The following is a 24,637-nucleotide window of genomic DNA, read 5'->3' as shown; positions in this document are numbered from 1 at the left end:
ATCAACCTCACAGCGGCTACTACTACTCCAATGAACGTTGACGTGGATGAGGCCGATGTGGCCGTTCTCACGCAAAACCTAGCTAAATCGAAGGACCTTTTCAATGACATCACCAAGCGTCTCCATTCAATTTCCACAAAAACGTCCCTGGCGTCCACCTCCATCAAACCTGTGTTAACTGAGTTCAATACACTTACATCCAAAAAGCGCTCTGTGGAGGAGGGATTGCTGCTTCTAAAGGGCGTTTCTTCTTACGCTAGCCGTGCGGCCGAATCACAGCGGCTTTTGACGAGTCCCATTGAAACTGTGGGTACGACAAGGTACCTCCAGTGTTTGCTGGATTCTTCTGATTTGGTACGCGAAATGAAGCGGGAAATCCACCATTTCGACAATGTGGTGGTCACTTTTGCCAATGTCGTCGATAAAGCCGAGCTCAATGTTGTGACACACTTCACCAAGTTGGTTTCCTCTGTCGGATTGGGAGGTGCTAATGTGCCCAAACATGCTGATATCAAGACAGTGCTCACATACTTTGCCAGCAAGGGCAATCTCAGAATGGCCCACGAGGCGATGGAGAAGGCGTTTGCTCGTCAGCTCACCCAGAAAATGGCGCCTTTCGAGGACAATTGTGTGTTTCAGAAAAGAGCTGCAAACATGCCGTACGAAAGAGGAAGCAACGGCGTGGCCTCGTACGTTGAGGAGCTAAAAAACGCTGTATCCACTCTTCAAGGTGTTGCTACAGAGCTCCTGGTTTCTGACACCCCGGTCACCAGAAACACCGTGGCTCAGTACATGGACGACAGGGTCGCCAAAATCCTCAGTCTCTATTGCACCTTTTTGGAGCTGAGCGGAGTCACGGGCCAGGATCTTGTTATTCTTGACGTTTTAGATAACATTGCTGATTTGGACAATCACATCGGAAAGGTTGCAAATTGCAACTTGGGCGTGTGTCTGGTAGCTAACAAGGAATACCACCGTCTTCTCAACACCGCCCAAGGCTTGCTCGCAGAATGGGTCAAATACGTCGACAGCAGGGTGCATGCAATGGACAAGTTGACCGACGGCAATATTCCAGAAGTGGTGGTGGAAGTTTTGTCCAAAATAAGGCGTGTCACAGAGTACGATTCTTTGGCGCTTTTGCTCCAGGACATGAAGCTTGGGTCTTGGCTCGATGTCAAGCCGCCTTTACAATTCATTTCAGTCTACACTTCGGTGATCCCCGGTGCTGAAGGCGATGCTCCAGATCGTCAAGCCTTCTTGGTTTCGTCCTACATTCTGGACCTCTTGGACGAGCTCATGATTGATCTTGAGATACGCCTCAAAGACCAATCTGGTGACAATGGTCTCCGGAAGCTGACACAGGGTTTCATGCTTGTGAGGAACGTTGTAATGATCGAAACCATCATAAACCGACTGGAAGGATTGTACACCAAGCTTGGGGTCATTGGTCAAGAGCGTCTTCAGCGTTTGAAAAACCGTTTCCTCAAGCTCTTCTTGGACGACTGGAATTACGCCTCGTACATCATCATCAGGGACATGACACAAATCACAACCATCAACGCCCAACACGGCGGCCAAAACAGTAACAAGGAGCGCGAGCAAGTCAAGGAGCTCTTCAAGAACTTCAACGAGCTGTTTGAAGAAGCACTCAAGAACTACGAGAAATTCAACATTCAAGAAAGGGACTTGCGGGCTTATCTCTCCAGCGAGATCAAAAAGCTCATTATCAATGCATACAACAAGTTGTACGATAAGTATGGCAGTGGAGAGTTTACCAAGAACCGAGGGAAATACATCAAGTACGACAAGGCCCAGTTTGAGCGAATCTTGAACGAGCGGCTTTAGGGAAAGCCGAAGGGCAAATCCAAGCGACGTGTTATCTAAAGCATCAGTCCGAGCCGGAATGCCTAGCTGGTAAAATGGCTGCAAATTACAGTTTAGCTATCCGAGATGACGGAAGCTATCCGAGATGACGGAAGCTATCCGAGGTTCCGAGATGGCGTCCAGGCGGCAGGTGATGTGGTTATGTGCAGTCTTTGACTGGCTGCATTTGCGGCTCACACGTTCGCTGTCGGTTCGGAAGGCAGCGTCAGGGTTCGGAAGCCGCCAACTCTTGGCTCTAGTCTATGCACAATACCAAGGTCTCGGCATTTGCCATGCTAACTGCGATATCTCCCTTGTACAGGGTCTGCTGTGCAGAGACGCCCTCCCCTAAGCCACCGTCCCACATTAGAGTGGCAGAGGGCCTCGGCGAGTGATGCTAAGGATATTGAAGAGCCAAGAACGGCAAAGGTATTCCTTTTTGCAAGAAACACACAAGACTTTTGATTGTTGCAAGAAAAAAACATGACGATGCCCAGATGACAACTGCCAAGCTGCGCCGGTACCTCCGACAAGACAGGTGTCACGAACGGACTCTTGGCTCTGGGGCGCGCTGCCAAGTTTGTGTGGTGAAATTGACGTGGAAAGCTGTCGGTGGGCAAGGCGCATTTCGGGTACCTGCACATGGCCCGCCTCTCGCACTGTGGGGGCATTATTGTTGCTGCACTCTAGACTATTTTGAAAGCTCTCGAGCTTTGACACATCCGACTTCCGAGGGTGAGAACAAGCGCGCAGCTGGTTCGGCTAATTGAAAGTGGAAGACCTCTGGTGGGTGCTTGGCATTGGTGTCAAGAAAACACGCCAGAACAAATAAAATATAAACAAGCTTTCTTGGATTTCTTTTGCAAAGCTGTCTCAGAAATTTCTTATTTTTCTATTTTCATGGCTTGAGTTTGCCCGCGGCGGCTTTACTTCACGGGCGTTGCCGATTCCGCTTTCGCCCCATGGTGCTGACAGCACGATACCTATAGCTGTGCATATGTCACAATTTAGACTTAGAAGGTTTGGGCCCAGGCCTGCAGCCAAGCCTCGTGCGACTTCCCCTTTTAGGGTTCGGCACATAAGCGTGGCGGCATCTGTCAAATGTGCCAAGGAGGCTGAACGTGACCCAGGGTCCCGCGTCTCAAGCGTTCCTTGCCGTATCGGGGCGGCTTCGCTTAGAGAAAAATCAGATAAGTTTCCGGATGCTAAAAGAACAAGATTTGGATGTTTTTAAAGCCGACGGAGTGAAACAAGTGGTGCTCCGTCTCGAAACGGAGCGAGGCGCTTGGCATCATGCAATTTCCGAGGGTCAAGAAATTTCGCTGCATGTGTGCATATCACTTTCTTGGCATTCACAAGTTTGACACCTTGACACTTTGACATTTGCTTGGCTCATTTTTACGAAGCATCCGGCAGCTGCGCCTCTTCCGAGATAATCTCGGCAACACGACATACTGGTGGGTTTTTTTCCGGAACAACGGCCTAACTTTTTCTTGTGTTGAGGATTTCGGTGCCCTGGACCTGTTGACCTGTCACCAGGGGCACGCTGGAAAAAATAGTAGGTTCGCGAGATCGAGAGGATCTGCATGGACTGCTACTATGCACTATGCGCAGGCGCTGCGGGTGTTTCCAGACAGATCTGCATGCTGCATAACGATCTCCAAGAAATTTTGCCTCAGCAATCATGTCTTAACAAATTGAACCAGTTTCTTGTCATGATTATAAAAGAGGCGCGATATCCCCCGCTTGGTTCGCCAGTCTAACGTAAGGACTTTTTTGCATACCAGATTTTTTTCCCATTTGACACACATCAACGCATTTGTACTTGAACCCCCCACACATTAATAGCCACCATGATGAACAACAGAGTCACCTTGCCTCCTATCTCGGACATTTTCACAAACAAGAATGTCGGCTCTGTGCCTCAACAACCAGCTTTTGCTCCATACCACAGACCCATGCCAGCACCTGGTCCAGGCCCTCACGCCTCGCCTTATCCAGCCATGCCTGTCTACCTGTACCAGTACATGTACAACTCGCCTCCACAACACCACCACTCTCCTTACGGCACTGCTTCTTATACCCCATACGCCGTGGCTCCCGCCGCCGGCTCCCAGCATAGCGAGGCTGCTCCCCAGGGATCCTTGCCGCTTTTGCACAGAAACCTGAATTCCAGCGACCGTCGTCCTTCGGTGGCGCTGCCCACATCTCCAGGATCGCCACTGTCAAAAGCGCTGACTCCCGAAGCCAGCGGCTTGGCTACGCGGGCCAGAACTAGAAACAACTTGCCCAAGGAAACCACCTACATCTTGTTGAAGTGGTTGAACGACCACTTGAACCACCCTTACCCCAACTCGTTCGAAAAGACGCAGTTGATGATGACGACGGGCCTCAACCAGCAGCAGTTGAGCAACTGGTTTATCAACGCCAGAAGAAGAAAGATCAAGGTTTTGCGCCAGAAACAGAAGCTGGCCTCCGCCTAAACAGGACCCTCCCTAGCTTAGCTCACGACACGCATCGGGCGCCAGCAGGGCCGGATCCGGCTGGGCCCTCTCTATGTATATTACGGTAATGGAACGGATACGACTATTTTACACGGTGTAGTTTGTGACACGGAACAGCCCCTAAAAGTTAGTTCCGATCCGCTGACAGGCGCGGCTTCGCGTGTGTCACTGCAGGGTCACGTGACCTCCGTCCTGCCGGTCGATGTCAAAGAAATTTTCGTACAGGCCGAGGACGGCGTCCTGCACGTCCTGCATGTTCTGCATGTTCTGCATGTGCCTTGTCTGCCTCGCCGTCCACCGCTATCACAGCACAGTGTGCAAACGGCGGTAGCAACAAATAGGGGACATTGTGGGTGTATGGAGAAGGCCGCTCATAATATAGGGGTGTTAGGCGGGCGATTGTATGCAGGCCCGGCGTTTATGTTCCGGCACGGGCTCGTAAATAATTCAGCGCCCGCAGGACGGAGTGGAAACGGAACCAGCGGCCCAGGGCGGAAAGGACGGGGCAAGGACTTGTCGTCATGGCTTACGGAGAGATGTTGTAAAAATGCTCAAACTAAGGAGGTATTTACTAACTTTCGGTCTTTTCGGCTGGACGTCGGTCCTTTCGGCTGAACGTTAAGGTTGAAGTTTAAAAAGCCCGAGCGTGCTGTAAAGGGTGTCAACTGGTTATGAGCCAGAGGGTTCCGTCCAAGTCATGGCCAGCTATTAGCAGTATCCACTAACAAAAATTCGAAACTCTAATTAAATGCCCTTTTGGTGTTTCCCCAGACTGGCCTGCTACGCATCATGACGGCTGCGAAATTGGATTCCACGCATCTGCAACGGTTACCGTCGGATGCCCCATTTGGAAGCGACGTTTTCTTGACTTTCAGCCAAGGCCACTTCCGCCAATCGGTGGTATTCCCAACGAGGGTTGCCGACGAGATTGACAAGTGTGTCAATTTGGATTCCGAGAAGAGAGGGTCTGGATGTGGATGATTGGGTTTGGAGGCATGTGTTTGAAGGCATGGATTGTAGGGTTTCGGGAAGGCATGGAGCCTGGGTATTGGGTTGGCCTGGTAAGTGGCTTCTGTAGAACGCTACTAATTATGTCAGAGGCTTTTCTTTTTTTATGAAAAATTCATCAAGTGGACACCGAAGACCTTTGGTATTCTATCGAGGAAAATAGGAGTCGATTGGAGCCTTGGGGTTCACGTCATTACGCTACGCTACAGCTTGGCATGTAAGAACCCACCAACTACCACCTCACGATGTCACCATAATTCCAAACCCATAATTCCAAACCCACAATCCCATCAGCCAAACCTCAAGCCATAAATCACAATCTCTTCACAATCGAAACCTTCTTCAGGGTCCGCTGATCCCACCGATCAGGCGGTGCGGTGCTGGTATGGATCGGATGTCGATCGGACTTTAGAGTCTGGGGAGGCAGGGTGGTGCACACGTTCCGATGGAGTGATGTATGGAAACGCCTTGTCCAGGATCGGGTGACGGCAGATGTGCCTATGGTGTGGTTTCGGTGATCTCGGAGTGGCCTCATTGCGGACATATCGCCAGTTCGGTGATTTCGGTGGATGAGGGAATACGAGGAAGTAAGCAGGGAGCGGGTGGATTTCTCTATTTTCTATCAGTTTTTCTTGATGTTTCGGTTTTGAATATGTTCTGGAAATGGACGTCGTTCTGAGATGGTGGTGGCCATCGGTTAGCACCGTAGGGACTATCGTTTGGGTGCAAAAAAAAAGATTTTGGCCTGAAGCTGACAAATGTCTGTGAAACTCTCAAACGGTTGGTCTAAAGCCAAGACGAATCAAGAATAGAAGCTCTAGGTTGGAAATGAGGATCAGCTAGGTACCAGTCCATCACTACTTCCAGGTATTCAACTACACCACAACCACTCCTTCTATCAAATTCACTGAGTGTCAAAATCAACCCCTCTACAAGAAATGCTTCTCTTAGAAAAGCCTATTTCAATCCTCTTAAAACCCCAATGTACCCTCCACCAGTACCACCTCCATCTACAATCTTCACCATCCCACTAAATCAAATGGCTGCCCTTCCACCGCAAACTTCTCCGTTTCGACCAACCCCTATTCGGTCCACTCTACGTCATCTCGCCCACTTCCCTGGCATACCCATTTCCCTATTGTGCTCAGAGACGCTTCAACAAATGCTTAACACTTGTTCCCTCGCCTTGCCCAGCCTGAACTACACAATGATGCCATGACAAGCACAACCAGACGGCTGCCAAAATGATTCCCACAGGTGCATTGTTCCTCGAAGCTTGGAAGCTCCATTGAGGCCAAGAGCCAAGCCAGTCAAGGAAGCCACCCAGGTCACATGAAAAAGTGGAAACGCTTTTGACAGAAATGGGAATTTCCAGGGATGGGCCGTTTTGTGATTCTCTGGCCGACCCCATATTTCAAGTATAGCCCAAGCGCAAAATAGGTTAGGTGCCTTAGCGGTGTCAAAATTAGGGGTCTTCCTCACATGAGCCAAGGTTCAGGCTTCTCTGTCACAATGAACCGGAAGTCAGAAACAAAGCCGCCTTCATGTCCTTGGCTTGCTCTTGGCCAGGGCCTGATTTGTGTCAGACTCTCGTATGCCCAGATTGTCAATTGTGTCGAGGTTTTGTGGAACTGGCTACGGATTTAGAGGTTACAGATTTCTGAAACGAGCCAATTGTAAAACGCTGGTACGTTCCTGAGGCTTTCCCGATAGTGTAGCAGCTTTGGGGTTGTGTGTGTTTTTGTGTAACTGTGGGTATTAGCCGTGGTGCTGAAGGAGGATTCGTGGGTTTTGCGCTCCGTGATCGACGGTTTTTCACAACTCAACGTGGGTCTTTCAAAAACTCCATTTGGTGCTTTTTGTGATTTTGGTATTTTGCTCGTAACGCCCCACTCTGCTTATGCCTGGTGCAATTGCCTAAATCTTCCGAGGCACCCTGATAAGACATAGCCGAGACACCGTATTGAGTTTCGAGGGTGCCTTTAACCACCTTGCATCGTCACTGTGTCCCCTACAAAGCTGAAACTGATATGGCGTGTGGTTTGCGTTCTGCCGCAATGCTGGTTGATAAGGTCACACAGTGGCATTTGTAAGCAGCGTGAAACGTAGGCTGAAACGCAGGCTGAAGGAGACTGAAACAGGAGCGTGATTTCGAAACGTGGGCATTTACGAGAAGCCCACGCCGTAGATGCTCAGCAAGCTAAACGTAGGGAACCACCTCAGATTGAAGCTGGTTCCGGCTGCTTTGTGGTATCTGACTAAGGCGTGCTTGCATGTCAGGGCGTCCATCGGAGCCGGATTGGGACGGTTCCAGACGGTGTTTCAGTTTGGTTGAATAAAGCACACCTGCTGTGGGTGTATCAGGGTGAAACGATTGCGGACTTTGAAGTGTTACTGGGGGGTCTGGATCCAAAGCGGCGGCTAAGATGATGACCAGTGCTTGGGCGTCATTGGCTCATCCCCGGCTTTATACTGATTTCTGGAAGGGTGATAGCTTAGGTGACTTCTGTTGGTGTAAATGGAGTGTCAGCCTGCCAATGCTTGAGAGGTGTTCTTCTGTAAGGGTGGTGTTTTTTGACTAAGAGAAAATTGACGATGTCTACAGCAGAAGCATTTTTAGCTCGTACCAGCAGACTTAAAATCGTGTCTGATTGGGTTGGATAAGCTATCGTCGAAATCCATGTTGAGAGGTCATCTCGAAAATGTTTGCCCACCCCTTTTGCCAACCCAGGGAGCTTTACTATTTCTGAAAGATCATAATCAAATCGACTTCCCCGTCTTGTTACGGCGCTACTAGCCACATCGCTTGAACATTCGCTATACATTCCTACTTCCACTACGAGCTCTAGAAACCTCTCAGTATCCGACTACAAATCTTCTACCTCGGCGTCCAACATGAACAAATGTCTAATCTCCCTAAAATTACTCCTCCTCTCTTACTTTTGTGCTCCATTCGCTTGCTCATGAAACCCTCCAAATGGCTGCAAAGTGCACCGCATTCTCCACAATCCCAAGTCACCATCAACAAACCCCACCAAGCCTTCAAATTGAAAAAGATTAAAACACGTCCTTTCAACCTTTCAATCTGATATCTCCGCCACCATCAAAAAAAAATTCTCTAGATATTTCACTTCCTCCCAAAAACCCACACATTCTTCACCACCTCGTCTATTTTCCACCTCATGCGCGACTGTTTACCTTTCAGATCCAACACCATGTCTACAGCAGATGCGTTGATCGCCGTGGCCAGCACTATCCTCTCACGTGCTGAGGGCCTCCTGATGACGGAGATGAATAAAAAAGGAAGAAAGTTCAAATACGTGAACGACGCTTTCCAGAGAGTTCAGGAAGAAGACAAGCACTTGATCATCCACCCACAAGACCTTGACGAGGGTCTCTCCACGATTCTGGCTTTTGCTATTTTGCAGAGTATAGATGAAACGCTTTTTGAGAGGTTTCCCGACGTCTGCTTGGCGATCGTGGGTGCAGCTGGTGAGATAGAGAGAAACGGCTGGTACGAGGAAGAACACTCCTCTGTGATTCCATACAAACAGCTGAAATTCACCTACACGTCTGAAACAAGACAGCAGGCCATGGACTTTGCTAAAGGTGTGAAAGAAGAACATTTGCAGCATGCTGTTGTCGTTTTGTATTGCGCTAAGCTCTGTTTCTTCCATACAGATCACCACATTGGCAATAAGCTAGACGATCCATACATGAGAGAGTATGTGGAACAGAATTTTGGAGAAGAGGCTGCGCAGCTGCCCGAAGTGATTCTGGCGTTGAAATCCTTCGTCCACTGGGCCAACATCAAGGGTATTCTCTGGAAGTTGAAGGTGCCTCATTTGGACATTGACGAGGCCTTGAGAAACAAGTTCTCAAGCTTTCCTGACCCACCTGAGGAATTATACGACGTGGTCTACAAAAGATACCCCAGCGGAACTTCCAAGTACCTGCTCATCCGGAAGTCGCTCGACATTATGGCCGACTACGACTATGCCAAGGTCATTCCGTTCCCTGAAGGACCCGAGTACGATCTTCACTGGATCTACGATCTCTGCCACAAGATCGAGTCGGATCCCATCAGGTACCATCTTCGTGCATCGCTGAAGCGCTTGTGTACGAATCCTGTGAACCTCAACGACTTGTCGAAGGAGCACAAATCACAAATCCAGACATTGCTCTCGTTAGTCAGCATTGTGCTCAATGTGTTCAGAATCGAGGAGGGCGAGACGCTTCTTCTGAACCTGAAGATTCCGCAGTTTGGCGACGACTTGATCGACGAGTATGAGGAGTATTATTACAAGCTTGTGGACGTTTTGACCAAGATCGATGAGTACCTCAGTAAGGGCTGGGGCGCCGACGATATCGTGTTGAGATTGTACAACAGCAACACGAGAAACATTCATGATGAAGTGAACCACATGAGGGACGCTTTCTCCGAGGACTACGAGTAAGTCTGATGCCTTCATCAGATCACGATCACAGCTGAGCGGCTTATTCCGCTCCCGACATGAACAGTCTTTTACACCACCCAGGTACTTCCTTCCTGAGACGTGGCATTATCCTATCAATTTCCAGATGCCGAGTCTACGGCTGCGTTCGTTCCCCACAAGGTCATTACCATGATCTACAATCACGCGTTGATGTTGCAATCACCAACGACATCAGAAACACTCACTGGACAATCACCCAAAAAAAAAAAAACTAACTCCCCCTAAACTATACCACACTTATGCAAGCAATATAACGATATTTATTCCCACGTTGCACGGTCGCATGCAACCATTTCCAAGGTTCTCACCCAACACACACTTTCCTTCCTGCGGACCCATGGCTGCAACCGTGACTTTGACAGGGTCCATCAACCCCACATTTCCCCACCATACTCCGAATTCCAACCTTCACGAAACTCGCTAAATTCTAATTTCAACAAAACGCCCTGCGGAATCCATGACTTTTTTCGGTGTCCCCTCCATCAGTAGCTTATTCGAATATCCCACGATTCCGCGACCCGCCGATAGCCGCGAGTGTCGGTCACTGCGCTAACTGCCTTTTTGGGTCCAGCCTCTTCGCGCCCTCCTACCGTTAGATGCTATTGTCTCTACATCCTGCCGTTAGAGTTAGTGTCTGACAAGCTTGTCCTAACTCCTCCTGTGGCTCCTCAATCGTTATATAATTACAACTTTCCTCGCTCCATTCCTTTCCAATCGAAATGCCTCACAACGCACAAGAATACTACCTTGACAGGCTCCACGACCTGCCCTCTATCAACCACACTAGAACAAAGAATGCTCAAGCATGGAAGAATCTCTTGGCTGAGCAAGAATATGTCGAGAGAGAGTTCCTTCTTTCCAAGGCCAAGATCACATCCTCGAAGGTAAACCGTCTTTGTGTGTTTGCCTTGAAGAAAAGGGACTCTGACACTGTTGTCAGCTCCATGGAGGTGTTGATCAGGCAGGCCTGGCGCTTCAAGATGGAGGATGGCTCTGTTTCGATGATCCCAGTGTTGAGTGGCTGCATTGGCGCCGTCTACACTTACCCAGAGTACAGGGGCAATGGGTTTGCCGCCTTGATGGTGAGCAAGTTCATGGAGGAGATGAGAAGAGATGAGTACCTCGGTACTGGTGGCTTCACGTTCCTTTACTCCGAGATTGGCGAGTACTACGCTAACCATGGTTTTAAATCGTTTGGTGTGCCAATTGCCAAGATCCCTCTTCAACCATCTACACAGTTCAAACTCCCTCAAGGTGCCTCCCTCGTGGAGTACCACAACTTTGAGTACCTCTTTGCCCATTATAGAGACCACTTTGCTTCTGAAATGAGCGCCAAGGTTAGTCAGGACGGCATTGAGCGTATCACTGTGGTGCCCACTGCTGACTTCGTGGACTGGTTCCACTTGCGGGCCAAGTTCCTTTCCACGCGGATCTTCGGCTCTAAAGGCACCAACTTTGACGTCTGGACCGACTCTTACGAGCACATTGTGGGCAAATTGCAAGACGTTACACCTAAATACTTTGGCTTGCGCCTTGACTGCCCCACTTCAGGCAAGCTTATCGGCTTCATTGTGTGGACATACGACTACGACTACTCCAAGGAAGACGAGCACTTCCACAACCACGCAACGGTGCTTAAGATTCATGTGAACACCCCAGCGTTTGATAGAGATACATATACTTTGCAGCTTCTTGAGCTCGCCAAGCAGTACTTAGAACTGCCCCATGAGGAAGAACCCTTAAAGAATTTCACTCAGTTGATCGTGTGGGAATCAGAGCTCTCTGAGCATGTACAGCACGAGCTTGTCAAGAAACACGGTGCCGACTTGCACTTAGATAACTCTTCTAGAAGTGCTATCATGTACAACAACGATGCTGACGACGAGAAGTTGAAGCTGGGCCAAATGGTTTGGGAGAACAACACAAAGCTTCCCTGGTTTTAGCTTTGGATAAGTAAATTATTGCACAAATGTAATTTTGTCAGTGTTAGGTCCACGAGAATTTGCAACCAAACGAGCAGAATTCAACTCTGCACCCGTACACCACCAGTAGATGTATGGGGATTTTTGCCATTTGTAACTTAACATAACATTTCTGGTAGTTCTGATGCCTGTATCTTGGCTCTTTTTCCGTAAGTAAGCAGAATGTATCCCCATAATTTTAAAAGTTGTATTGTACACACATCATGAATCATGCAATGGGTGATTTTGTGACAATTGTAGAACCGGGGGTTCTATTGGCGGGTCTAGAATTAGCATGGTGAAATATTCATTACGATTATATCGAAAAATTGATTTCCTATCCCAAAAATGGCAGAATAGCTATTTTCTTTCTAGGTCTGTTTTTATATTCTGAACAACATTAGCTTTTTGGGTGCGAAATTACAGATTCATCCCTAGTTCTAGGTAATGCCATTAGAAGGACTTCACAAAAATATTAAAAAAAGTCCCAATTCAAAAAAAATTGACTTGCTTTTCCTTTGACTGAAGACTCGCTAAAACGAATTCTGTTAGAAGTTGGACTGATTTTTTATCTTGATGCTGCCATTGATAGGCGGCATTTCTTCTAACTCTACCGGGCCACACTCAAGCTATGACAATTATGAAAACACCAAGTTCAAACCATATGGACTTTTCAAAGAATAAAAGAATCGTAATTCTTTGGCTGCAATTTACATGGTAAACACCTTATGTCTTGACTTTTTCATGATGCACACGTGACCAACATACAAGAGGGAATCTTCAGGAAGCTACAACTACAACATGGAGCTTCTTCCCGAGGGCCAACAGAACGCCGTGGAGGTGTTGTGGGAGGACCAGCAGAAAATCAACAAGTTTTCGTCGCTCATATACAAAAAAGACGCATTGAATGAACGCCTTGAAAAGTTCAAGACAGAGAAGGAGTACATCGACGATTTGGCGTTGGAAATTGAGCTTTTAGACGAGGATGAGAAAATCCAGTACAAGATTGGCGATGCATTTGTTTTCTTGAAAGTTGATGCTGCCGTTGAAGCCATCAATAAGCAAAACGAGTCGTTGGACGGCCTGATAGAGAAATTGTCGGACGAGATCGACGAAATCGAAGAGCAGCTAGCGCAGTACAAAAAAGACCTCTATGCCAAATTCGGCAACAACATCCAGCTCGAGCGCTGATATTACGTATGTACATTTCCTTCCCAAAATATAATTACTCCAGATCACTCTCCTCCTCGTAGTCAGGCATCATGTCCTGAAGCATCCTGGCTTCTTGATCACTGGGTTTTGCTTTTTTCGCCACCAGCTCCTCGGCTTCCGAAGGTCGTCTCTTTTCCTGCTTGGGCAGCGACCCTGGCGATGCCCTGTGTGGTGGGTGCTGGTGATGTTGTGATGGAGGTGGTGCATGATGGTGAGCCTGCTTGGCCTTTTGAGCCCGCTCGTATTCTCGCCTCTTCCAGGACTTCTCAATTCCCGGGCAAGCGTCTTTGAGTTCCTGCTCGGAAACACCGTCAGCTATACTATGGAGGATTTTTTCGACAACGGAGAAATGGTTTCCGTTGGACTTGTCGTTACGGAACCGAAGCATCTCCCAAAATGGCGGTTTCAGGATCTTCTTTCGGCACTCCACAATCCGTCCTTGCAAGGGCTCGTTGAGCTCTTTTAGCTGTTCCCAGTCCTCATCAAGTAGGTCAAGCTGAGCAAACTCTTCGTACTCTTTGGCGCCTTTCCACACACTCAATTTGAGCTCCTCGGGTTTGCTGTCATAGTCCGTGTATGTGGAGTCCGGATCACGCGGGTCCATATCCGGGTCTTGGTACTGTTTGAAAACCATGTTCATCTTGAAGTCTATCGAGTTTTCATGAGCAGGCTTCCACTTTAATAGCGTAGCGTCGGTGCCGAAGATGTATGGGGTCTCGGCACAGGTAAAGATAAGGCCATCCGACTCGTGAAATAGCTGGTCTTGCATCGACAACACCCGGTTTGCTCTGTACGACAGCTGCATCATCTTGAAGCTGACCTTGAATGGGAAATCCGCAGCGTTTACAATCTCCGGATGACGAGCCTTGAAGCTATCAAAAGGCTTCATAACATGTTCTGTGATATAGCCCAAACGCTTAGGTAGAGGTCTGTTGGTGACGTCTTTTTCGTTGACAACTAGAGCATCAAAAATGCAGTATCGAAGAAATGGCTCCAGGACATTTTTTGTTTCCAATACAAGCTCGCCGTCTAGAAGAGTGCCATGGTGGAAAGTCTCTCCGTTCTCTTCCTTCACTTCAGAGGGAAAATGAATCCCCGGAATGTGGTAAAACTCATTTTCTCGTGTCACTAGAAACACTCCTTCGCCTCTGGCATTGTCATGCACTAGGAAGAGTAAACAACGCAATCCGTCAGATTTTTCACAGACAAAGTAATCTCTATTCTTCAATACCTCGAGGTGATGTCTTTCAAACGACACGGGCTGGGAACCCGGGAACTGTGTATTTCTTCGTTTGAGAAGGTCTGCGAGCATGAGCCTCAACTCATGAAGTTCCTCGCCGACCAACTTCGTGCCAGGAATCACCGGCATGTCCCGGTCACCAAGCTGAAGCATGATGGATTTGAACGAAAGGCTTGGATTAAATGCAGCCAGCTAATGGCAATAAGATGATGTTGTTGATGAAGAAACGAGCCTGCTGAAAGAACGGTGAATGCACGTGACCAAAAACCAGCTACACCCTCACCACAAAATTTCGCTCAAAGTGATCATGGACCTTTCCACGTTTGGAGCCTCAGGTTGCTTGTACACCTGCAGAATGTGGTCCAGGGGGTCTTGAAGTCCAAAATGCTCAGCTCTGATTGGCTCGTTGAGCTCTTTAGCGAGTTGGTCCCCTTCAAGCTCAGATTGGTCCCTGTCAGGGTCGTCGTGAAGGTGGCAGTTGCGGCAAATTACAGCACCGGGATTCTTTGAAGAAGGCCACCATTTCGGCGAAGCGCCAATTTTGCAACTATCGCACGAAAGTTCCTTTCTCTCCTTCTCCTTCTCCTTTTCTTTTCTGTACTCTGTAGGTGCTCTGAATTTTGCAGCCATTTCCTCCTCTGTCTCGCTGAATTTTTCAACCATCTTCATGTAGTTTTGTGCCTTGAGTTGAGGTCCCGTACACCTGGAATTTGTAAGTCTGGCAATGTCCTCGATGAACAACAGCATCAAAGGTTTGAGTTCACCATTGAGCGTCCTTTTACCCAATGTTCTCATGTTATGGATTGCACCTCTTTGATCGTGTCTAGGGCAAAGAAGAACAGGTTCCAACTTGCCTACCTCGTCTCCAATGTATGTGTTGGTGTTGGATTTGGAGATCTTCTGAGGCACAAGCTTGAAGCCAAGCTTGAAGTTGTTGGTGTCCTGGGCACAGGTTATGTGGAATTTCTCGTCCAGGTCTTTGCAGCCATCACACAGTATCATAGCTCCACTAAGCGACTTACAGATGCTGCATCGGCTGGTGTAGTTCTCCAAAAACACATTGGATACACTTTCGACAGCACAACCCAATTGCTTCGTGCTCGTGGAATTTAAGATTTCCTTAGACACGAATGAAGGAGTTGAAACATTTCGGAACGAGATGTGATTGTGCGAGAACAACGCACAGAGTAGGTGCACCCACTTTCCTGAGTCAAGTACCGGCATGAGATAGTCAGGCTTCACCAATGGCGAACCCAAGATCGACATCTCGTGATTCAGCTCATTTGCAAGACAAAGACAGCAAGAGTAAGTCGTGGTATAATGAGGACTAAGATCATTCACGCAAGCATCACAAAGCCATTGCTTCACAGGTTTTTGCTTGCCTGAAATGCCGATTCCAGCACAAGATGCATGAACATTGACACCACAATTGGAACAAATCAACATCTCGAGCAAAGAGTCATCCTTGTCGTCATACTCCATGCAAACACAGCAGTTTCTGTCATTCACAGAGAATGGAAGCTCAATGTTGGCCTGAGATGGGGCCTGGAATGCTTGCATGAGCAGCTTGAGGTCAACCAATTGACGGCTTTTGAATGTCGTGATGAGCTCGTGGAGCATCTTTTCATCAAGCTTGGAGTACAGTTTTTTATCAACTTTGACAAGAGGGCCCGCGGAGGCCGAGACTCTGTAGTCCGAATTGAGAATTGGACTGGCCACCACAGATTCGGATGAAGATGCACGTTTTTGTCTCTTCTGTTTTGGTGGCTGAACGGATGCATCCTTCTCCTTGGTTTCTTGTTGAGTCCTCTTTTTGTTTGCCGCTGTTGTGATCGTCTTTTTACCATCAAGCTTCTCTTTTTGTGGCGCCACTGAGTCCTCCTTGCTATCTTCTTTAACAGGGGACTTCTTTCTTGGCTTTGGTTTGGTTTCAGTCTTTGCAACACCATTGGTAGATGTGAGAGGCTTGCGCTTTTTCTCAGGAGGCTCCTCTTGCTTCAACTTAGTGTCTGCTCTGCCATTAGCACGCTTTGTTGTGGCAGGAGCAGCCTTCGTGCCATTATTGGAAACCTTTGTAGACACTGCTGTTGACTTTGGAGCCCTAGGTTTTGCAGCTGCTCTAGGCAACACTATATCAGGTAGTGTCGTTGGAGAAGGAACAGTGACATTAGCAATTGCAGCCACTCGTTTCGAGTAGCCATTCTGTTCTGGCTCAGTTTTCACCATTGGAGTATTGAGAAGCAAGACTGAACTCTCGCCTGGTCTAAGGTTTTCAGGATCATATGAAAGACCTCCGCCTTCCATTTGAGCTTTCGTCAATATTCTTTCAGCATCAGCAACCAACTCAGCCTCCACTTTCTTTTTGTATCCTCCTATGCCTCTGGTGTTCCTCCGTTCAACCTCATGAGGGTCTTCCCAGTAAACAGCGTAACGTCTCCAAAGTTTAGCGCAACGGAAACATAAACCGTGAACGGCTTCAGGATCAATGTCGTCCGCCTCTATGCTTTCGTCGTACTTGGTGTTCTCATCAAAACCAGTGATGCGGAACCATTGTGTGGATCTGTAAGTCTTACAATGCTTGCAGCGGAACTTACGCCTTTTGACCACGATCTTCTCGTTTTCGTACGAAGAATCGTCATCGCTGTCGATCATGTGGTCCATCTCCTTCGCTGGTTTCTCCTCCTTTGTAGAGCTCAGCTTCTTCTTTCTACCAGGGAAATTGCCCCAAATCTGACGACCTCTCGGACTCTTCTTCCACAAGTAGTAGAATCTCACGACCATTGAGCAGGGTTGGGACTTCACGAGCTTGTATGTGGGGTAGAGCTCACTACCATTCTTTTTGACACCGTTTTCAAAACGCTTGACTTCTTCAGCTGAGAAAGTGGGTTCCTTGAGAGTGGCTCTAGTAAGTTGAGAGACTCTCTCCACTGCAACCACAGCATCACCCATGCACTCCAACCAAATTTTTAAGATTGCGTCCACGAAGTTTGGAGAGGTTGGGTACATGTTGAGTCGCTGGGCAATGGGGTTGCAGGCCCTCACGTAGTCGTCAAAAGTGGCAAAGTTATCTGCAACATCTTCTTCTCTATTTTTCCATAGAAGTGTGCAAGTTTCTCCATCACCATCATCGACACCACGTTCGACATAGCCCTTAGGCCGAGGTTGAAGCCACTGAGGGTACTCTTTGGGAGGCACGTCCTCAAACTCTTTCGGAAGCGGTAGACTCTTGGTTTCCTCCTCCACTGTTTTCTTCTTGGCCCCTCTTTTCCCTGGAGCCTTCTTTTTGCCATTTTCAGCGGCTTTCGGGTTATCATAGTACACTATGGGGTGGTCGATGTACTCTGGAACGTTTGAGGCTTGATATTTTGGTCCCAAACTTGTGGATGCTCTGGGGTACGGAGAACGGTCATCGAGATCGACAGCGTCCTCAAGACGTGTGTGAATACCCAAGTAGCGCATGCTCCATTCCTCCTTGAGCCTTCTGTCTTCTACAGACAAATCGGCGTCGTTGTCCAAGAAGTCCTTGGCCATCACCTCGTATTTAGGTAGGGATACCTCAGGCGACTTTCTCGGCGTTTCCACTGGCTCCTCGGGAGATGAAGGGATGTGGTCGCTCATTTCGGAGATTTCCTTCTCGTTCGACGACCTGTTGTCGTGAGAAAGCATCACCATCTTTTTGCTCTGGTACTCGAGCTCGTGTTTCTTCGTACAAAGCGCACAAGACCAACTGAAGCCTCGGCTGGGTTTCTTTAGAAGCGGAGGATCAAGACAGAGCATGTGGAAGTGCTTCTCGCAACCAGCACAGGTGACCAGCTCGTTGGGAGCACACCATTCAGAACAAACGTCACAATGCGAGCTCAGGTTGGACTCAAAGTTAGCGATGAACTGCTTGCTCCGCGAAGGCTCCATGAAGATGAACTCAAAGCGCTTGTTGAGTGCAAGGATGTAGTTCTGACTGTTGTTGGCGGTGTTGCTGACGTACTGGAGAAGCAGCGACGTTTTGATGATATCGTAAAATTTGATCATGTAGCGGTCAAACAACTTGTCAAAGTAGAAGCAGTTTGGAATCAGGCAGTAGGCCTCAAGCGGCAGCATGGGTGTACCTTCTCTGGCGAGTTTCGGAGTGGTATCAATCTCCAGCTTGTGTTTCACCGTCACGACGCCCTGAAGCTCTGCAACGGACACGTATCGCTGTGCATGGAGGCGTATAAAAGACGAGAGTCCAGCGTATGCTTGGAGATGTCCCTTGGCCTGTAGAACCACTGGATCTGGAAAACAAAGAGAGAAGCGTCCACCAACGGGTTTTCAGTCTCCTCCGTGGTTTTCCGTTTCCGAGCAAAGCCCATGACTCGTCCAATGTAGTATGGTTCTCCTGGAGGCTCACTCACCATGTAGATGTAGTCACCTTTGCGTAGACAAAAGTAAGGCTCCTTACGGCGTCTTGAAGTAGGACGGGCCAGCGGATCTTCAGGCTCCCTGAGATGAAAGCTGGGGTGCTCTGGACAGTATAGGCTCTGTTGAACCGTATCCACATAGGCACCCTCCAAATTGAGCTTATTGGAAAAGTAGTCCCCAGGACCGACAGGCGGCTGCCAGTTGTACGGTAGTTTACCCGTCGAAGCCGGAAGCGGCGTTGATTTCTTTGGTTTCCGACCGGAAGCAGCCAGTTTCGGAGCCACAGCCTGAACATCCTGGTCCTCCAAAAGAGGCTCTGGAAGGGCATCCAGGTAGTTCTTGTTCCCGGCGCCTTTCCGCCTGGGTCGTGTGGTCATGACGAAAGTTGTGGAATGAAGGAAATGAAGAAAGGTCAGCGGCCGCTGGTCGGGTTTGAAAAAGACAGAAAAGGTGGTGGAGGGAAAGTGAGAAATTTGGGTGCGTCCATGTCCAAGCATATCTTTCAGAGAAGGCAGTGATGATGTACGCCCAAGGGGTGGGAGTGTGAAAAAAGGGTACTAGTGGGTGCTACAAAGAATGGCGATTCCGAATATGTGGATGTTTTGGGGAAATTTTCGTTGTTTGCTTTGAAGTGGGCCATATGGCCGTCTGCTACCGTACTGCAAGGTCCAATGGGAGGACTGCAAGGAGGATTGTCATTTTTGACCAAAGACGGATATATCCATTCTTCTCCAAAAGCAAATTCACAAAATGAAGACGAATTGCCCAAAAGGCGTGGTGGTGCCGTTTCACGGTTTCAGCTACGATTGTTCAACTGGTGAGGATGGATGTGCACTGCAATCCAACAATGCTCAGGGGTTGAGGAATAGAGTTTCGATATTAAATTTCTGGAAACGAAGCGTTTCGACTTTCATCTTCTTTTTTTTTTCAATTCAATGGTTGTGGCGGTTTTTCATTATGGCACATGGGCCGCTCAGCTCACACCACCCAGTACCGACACCTGATTCGTCCAATCCGGGCATGGAGACGGTGATTCCCAAAAAGTCAGGATGGTCTTTCGTTGACCAAGCTGGTTTCTAGAAAACCTCAGTTCACTACTTTGGTTCTCTTTGACCATCTACATGACTACCCTGAAAAGTCCCCAACAACCACAAACCATCATCCAAAGCTACCCTGTTCCAAAATGTCCTCTACAAAAGGATCCCAGAACACTTTCCGAATCCTATGACTTCTACTTCTTTTGCATCCACCAACCCCTCCCTTCTCCGTACTGCGTACCCTGACTCCTCATTTGCTCTTTCTGAATTTCAGCCAATTGCTCATGCCTACGTTGTCCAACTTCAAAAAGCATTCATCCAAGTCCTCCAACTCTTGTTTTTCACTCACCATGTTCGTTGAGCTTCTTCAATGGCGCAAATCCAGGGGCTTAACTTTGCTGCCTGGTATGTGCATCTACGTCTTTTTCAACTTTTTCAGCCTCTGACGAATACGCCGATACGCTAAGTACTTGGATACATGCGGTAATCTGTGAAATCCAAAACACTCAATTAGATGGATCGAAAAGCGAATAGTCAATCCCAGCTCCAGAGCTCTAGGGCACCTTGCATTCTTCACCTACAACATTTCTATCGTCATTACATTCGTAAAATGGTCTATGCTCCCTTGAGAATAGCAGAAATCCTCTCCACTTCCTCCATATCTTCGGCCTCCTCGAGCTGCCGGAGAAGATCCGCCTTCTCCTCCTCACTGAACTTCTTGACCGTGCTCTCCACCATCCGCTCCTGCTTGCTCTTCGTTTCTGGTTGGGGCCCGCCGTTTACAGTGGCATCAAAAGCCGGCGTTGCCTTCTCGTAACTCTCACCAAATAGCTCCTTGGCTTCTGCACGTTCAGTAGCAGTCACTTTCTCACCGTCTAGCACCTTTAAGGTGGGTATAAGCCACACCACAAAAAGACGGTAGTTGTGCTCTCTCACAACGCGGTTGCCGATCAAAAGGAGGTTCTCTAGCTTCCAAAGTCGGAGCGGCTTTAGCTGGCCCAAGTTGGTGATGTTGTTGTTGACAAGCGAAAGCGACTTGACACTCTCATTGGACTCTTCCTTGATCCGCGAGATGTTATTGTTGGCTAGAAGAAGCGTTTCAAGTGTATCTAGCGAAGGTGGGATTCCACTGAGCTCTATAAGTTCGTTGTTGGTCAAGTCGATGACATTGTGTATGTTGTTGGTGGCATCGAGATTCTCAATAAAAAGGGCTTGTCCGTCTCGGAGGTTCAATGTGAGCCGTTTTTCGGGATTGACGTAAACTGGCGCCTGCGATATGACCTGCGGCGTGAGTTTCATAGTCGTCTTCTCAATCCATCTCTATCGTTTGTGATAATCATCGAGGAGCGTGATATGCAGTACACACAGTATAACACCAGACCAACGACAACGTTCAACCCCTTCAGAGCCATTGTAGAGGCTAAATTACATTTGTATCAATAAAAACCCGCGAAATTAATAGATGGTGACGTTGGATACGCAGTTGTTGCTCTCAATGACTTCCCAGATGCACCTGTCATAACCATACAATTTGGACTGCCCCCAAGTCTTGAACTCATTGGAAGGTTTAGAGCTGATGGAAGTCGTTGACAGTGACTGATTAGAGTCCAGCTTGCCATTTTCGGTGACATGTAAAATTTCCAAGTCCTCGTCACGGGTTATCTCTGACTCATTCCGGTTGAGCATGACGGGGTCAGTCTTCACAGTGCTTATCTCCTTGAGGAATTCACTACCAAATTCGTGGAAGTACATGGATGAGTCAACTTTGGTCTTGCTGCTGGAGTTCCAGCGTATCTCCCAGTTGCATCTGTTCCACTGCATGAAGTCTAATGACTCCGCTATGCCACCATTGTGAAGAACAATCTTTTCAAGTACGCCACCAACCTTGTCATTGTGGTTCAAGTTGTAGAGCAAGTCCACTCCCAAGCGGAAGTAGTTGTGGAATTTGTAAACAGAGCCAGCTCGTTCACTTGGGGCCGTGGCCGTTTTGAGGTGCTTGTGAATCAAAAGACGCGAGTCAAACTTGTTGAAGTAGGCATCTGGAGGGCCTAAAACCCTCACCACGTCTTGCTGCGTGCTCACTCCTAGCTTGAGGCTTTCCATATCCTTCTTACCTTCGTTTTGAGAGTAGAAAACCAGTATGTCGCCTAGTTCGAGCTCGACCTTGATTTTCTCCACACAGGGGGCACTGGCGAGTCCAGAGGTCTTCCGAAGAGCTACAGTTTCTCGGAAGCTGGCTAAGAAACTCGTGATATCCTTACCCCTGAAGATTGCCAAAGAGACACATGGAATCTCAGGCGCCACGTCCCAATTGACAAGCTTCGAAAGCACCTGATCCTCATCTGTTATCGATGCTAGTTTTGCGAGTAGCTCCTTCAGCCGAATCTCAAACTTAAAGCTGATACCCGGGTAGTTCAACACATAGGTCTGCTTTGTCAAGTCTAGCTTTCCGGGGTATGTGGGACCAAAAATCTTATTGTAAATGACCTTCAAACACGGTGGAGTGACTTGCTTCTGCAATGGTGGCCTCTCTAGCGCTTCCTCCTCTTCCGGAGCCTCAAAGAACTGGATCTCGTTCAATGGCTGGCTGTTGTACGAGAGTTTGAGCATATCAAAATTCAAAACCTCTATAAGCTGGAGCTCCTGGCTCAGCAGGTTCAGGAATGTGAGTCTAAGTCCCAATGACGGAAGCGTCACTAGAATTGGTGACTCAAGGTACTTCTGAGACGAGTAAGCAATTTGCATTTTGTAGTCTGATGATCTGAGCTTAGCCACGGTATCATAAAGCAGAATTCCTAAATGTAAAAAACCGGGAATTCCCTCACCGGGAGAAATTTTGGATGTCATGTTGTCGTAGGTGTTGTTGATAGTGGACAGGCTGATAGACTGCGTAATAGGGCCCCGTGGCCGTGTGCAGGTTATCAGTCCAGACTACGGCTGTCCCCGGTATCTACAGAAGAGAATCCCGGGAATTTGGAAATCTTTAATTTTTCTTGGAATAAGTTTGGAAGTGGTTGCAACCGTTGGTGATGTTTTTGTGTGACTATGGTTTAGGTTTGATTGTGGGAGCAAGCTGTAGCAAGATGCATGGAATACCGCCAACACAAGTTCATTTTTAGAAAAATTTCCTTTTTAGAATCACCTAGTTCTTAGAATTGTTTTCCGATTTATTGTGTCAGGTGAGGGTAGCCAGGCCTTCAAAATGAAAAAGCCTTCACCCAAAAGACTACTCTCAATTACATTCCACAGACCGAATTGTATGTTACATCCCTTCGAAATCTCCTCGTTCAATTGAATTGATACCTCTCAATCTACTTCCCATTAAAACCTTGACTCTATCGTAAGCATATTATATTATTAAACAGACATATTAGAAGTAGAGCAGCTACTGCTTGTTACTGTGATTTTCGCTTGAGTCCTCGGGAGAGAACTTCTCGCCATTTTTGTTAACACCGTCGAGCTCCTCCTTGTTGGAGGCAGTTTTCAATTGGGCCACACGGGGGTCGTTGGATCTGATTGGCTCGGCAACGTAAGCGGAGTTTTTGGTGCCCAAGGCGGACTCATTGTCGCTGTCGTAGTAGGCAAATTCACCAATCTGAGACAAGTCAACGCCCATCAACTCCTCGTCCTCATGCAAACGCAATCTGAGGAATGGGATTTTGTCCATGATGAACAAAATAATGGCAGTGACGAAGAAAGACCATGCACCGTTGGAGGTGGAAGCAGCAAGCTGGTAACCCAACTGGATGTAGTTGTGGTTCATCCAGCCACCGTCAATTTCGGTAGCGCCGTCCAACTTGGCAATGTAGTCGGCGGCAAACAAACCGGTCATGAAAGTACCGAGGAAACCACCAATTCCGTGAAGAGCGAAAACGTCCATACCGTCGTCGATCCTGATGATGTTCTTGAGGTCAACGGCAAAGTTACAGGCGATAGCAGGAACAACACCAAAAACGAGAGAGGTGTACACTGGCACGAAACCAGCAGCTGGAGTGATCCCCACAAGACCAGCAATAGCACCCATACAGAGACCCACCGTGGACCACTTACCGCCAGTACGGAACCAATCAACAAACATCCAGGTCAAAGCACCCGAAGCAGCAGCAATCTGGGTGTTGACACAGGCGTACCAGGATCTGATGGAAGCGTTGCCGGTCGAACCACCGTTGAAGCCGAACCAGCCGAACCACAAGAAAACGGTACCCAAAACAATGGACGAGACCGAGTGGGGCTTGTATTTCGGCACCTTGCCGTTGGTCAAGGGATCGTGTCTCTTACCCAAAACCATGGAGTAGGCCAAAGCGGCAAAACCGGCGTTTTCGTGAACTGGACCACCGCCAGCAAAATCCAAAGCCCCGAGGTTGGCCAACCAGCCGTTTCCGCCCCAAGTCCAGAAGGCAATTGGGCAGTACACCACAGTCAACCAGATAAACAAGAAAACCATCATGGGAGCCAAACGGGCTCTTTCGCAGCCAGCACCAACCATCAAAATGGCAGTGACACAGGCAAACATGCCCTGGAAGAAGCAGTATAAAATATCAGGCAAGGAGTCGTTGACAGAAGGAGCGCCGAGCACGTCCATAAGGCAAAAATTGGCCAAAGTGCCCAAAAACAGCGAACTGTCCAGGTGCGAGAAGCATAGAGAATAGCCCAGAAGAACCACTGGAAAGTGGTGAGTGAAAGCGCCATGAGCGACGCCCACATGAGCGAAAGAGCGTGTTTTTTTCTCGAAAGTCCCAGGTACAACAAACCGACGCCGGGGACCATGATCCACACGATAACACCGGAAATAGCCACCCACACCATATCAGCACCGTTGAACTGGGCGCTAAGATCCACGGTCAAGGAGTCGCCGCCGGTGCCGGTCTGCGTGGCGCCAGGAACAGAAGTAGACATACTGAAAGATTGAAAGTATAGACGG

The 24,637-nt window shown here is 48.3% G+C and overlaps 9 protein-coding genes across 9 annotated transcripts; 5 read left to right on the top strand and 4 right to left on the bottom strand. All coding sequences in view use genetic code 12, as the record gives it.

Moving 5' to 3' along the window:
* Window positions 1–30: 30 nt before the first annotated feature.
* Window positions 31–1,845, top strand: EXO70 (GTP-Rho binding exocyst subunit; the record flags this gene model as incomplete). Its single annotated transcript, XM_025483471.1, has 1 exon — window positions 31–1,845. One exon carries the CDS (start codon window positions 31–33, stop codon window positions 1,843–1,845), a length of 1,815 nt encoding a protein of 604 aa, XP_025335706.1.
* A 1,871-nt stretch (window positions 1,846–3,716) lies between these two features.
* CUP9 (transcription factor CUP9) lies at window positions 3,717–4,346 on the top strand (the record flags this gene model as incomplete). The annotated part of the gene is made up of 1 exon (XM_025483470.1): window positions 3,717–4,346. The coding sequence occupies one exon, from the start codon at window positions 3,717–3,719 to the stop codon at window positions 4,344–4,346; it is 630 nt and encodes a 209-aa protein (XP_025335705.1).
* A 4,244-nt stretch (window positions 4,347–8,590) lies between these two features.
* On the top strand, window positions 8,591–9,832 carry CXQ87_005040 (uncharacterized protein; the record flags this gene model as incomplete). Its single annotated transcript, XM_025483469.1, has 1 exon — window positions 8,591–9,832. One exon carries the CDS (start codon window positions 8,591–8,593, stop codon window positions 9,830–9,832), a length of 1,242 nt encoding a protein of 413 aa, XP_025335704.1.
* A 758-nt stretch (window positions 9,833–10,590) lies between these two features.
* CXQ87_005039 (uncharacterized protein) lies at window positions 10,591–11,814 on the top strand (the record flags this gene model as incomplete). Its single annotated transcript, XM_025483468.1, has 1 exon — window positions 10,591–11,814. The coding sequence occupies one exon, from the start codon at window positions 10,591–10,593 to the stop codon at window positions 11,812–11,814; it is 1,224 nt and encodes a 407-aa protein (XP_025335703.1).
* Window positions 11,815–12,633: 819 nt separating this feature from the next.
* On the top strand, window positions 12,634–13,023 carry CXQ87_005038 (tubulin-binding prefolding complex subunit; the record flags this gene model as incomplete). The annotated part of the gene is made up of 1 exon (XM_025483467.1): window positions 12,634–13,023. One exon carries the CDS (start codon window positions 12,634–12,636, stop codon window positions 13,021–13,023), a length of 390 nt encoding a protein of 129 aa, XP_025335702.1.
* Window positions 13,024–13,057: 34 nt separating this feature from the next.
* CGT1 (mRNA guanylyltransferase) lies at window positions 13,058–14,437 on the bottom strand (the record flags this gene model as incomplete). The annotated part of the gene is made up of 1 exon (XM_025483466.1): window positions 13,058–14,437. One exon carries the CDS (start codon window positions 14,435–14,437, stop codon window positions 13,058–13,060), a length of 1,380 nt encoding a protein of 459 aa, XP_025335701.1.
* Window positions 14,438–14,563: 126 nt separating this feature from the next.
* CXQ87_005036 (DNA-binding E3 ubiquitin-protein ligase) lies at window positions 14,564–19,056 on the bottom strand (the record flags this gene model as incomplete). The annotated part of the gene is made up of 2 exons (XM_025483465.1): window positions 14,564–18,456; window positions 18,501–19,056. The coding sequence occupies 2 exons, from the start codon at window positions 19,054–19,056 to the stop codon at window positions 14,564–14,566; spliced, it is 4,449 nt and encodes a 1,482-aa protein (XP_025335700.1).
* A 1,275-nt stretch (window positions 19,057–20,331) lies between these two features.
* LEA1 (U2 snRNP complex subunit) lies at window positions 20,332–21,015 on the bottom strand (the record flags this gene model as incomplete). The annotated part of the gene is made up of 1 exon (XM_025483464.1): window positions 20,332–21,015. One exon carries the CDS (start codon window positions 21,013–21,015, stop codon window positions 20,332–20,334), a length of 684 nt encoding a protein of 227 aa, XP_025335699.1.
* A 156-nt stretch (window positions 21,016–21,171) lies between these two features.
* Window positions 21,172–24,612, bottom strand: MEP2 (ammonium permease; the record flags this gene model as incomplete). Its single annotated transcript, XM_025483463.1, has 3 exons — window positions 21,172–22,594; window positions 23,106–24,335; window positions 24,380–24,612. 3 exons carry the CDS (start codon window positions 24,610–24,612, stop codon window positions 21,172–21,174), a joined length of 2,886 nt encoding a protein of 961 aa, XP_025335698.1.
* Between the last annotated feature and the right edge of the window lie 25 nt (window positions 24,613–24,637).

This window comes from Candidozyma duobushaemuli (genome assembly GCF_002926085.2).
Source record: "Candidozyma duobushaemuli strain B09383 chromosome Unknown G_B09383, whole genome shotgun sequence".
In the NCBI taxonomy this organism is placed as follows: domain Eukaryota; kingdom Fungi; phylum Ascomycota; class Pichiomycetes; order Serinales; family Metschnikowiaceae; genus Candidozyma; species Candidozyma duobushaemuli.
Note: the sequence above shows the minus strand (reverse complement) of the source record. Positions and strands in the feature narration are given on the sequence as shown.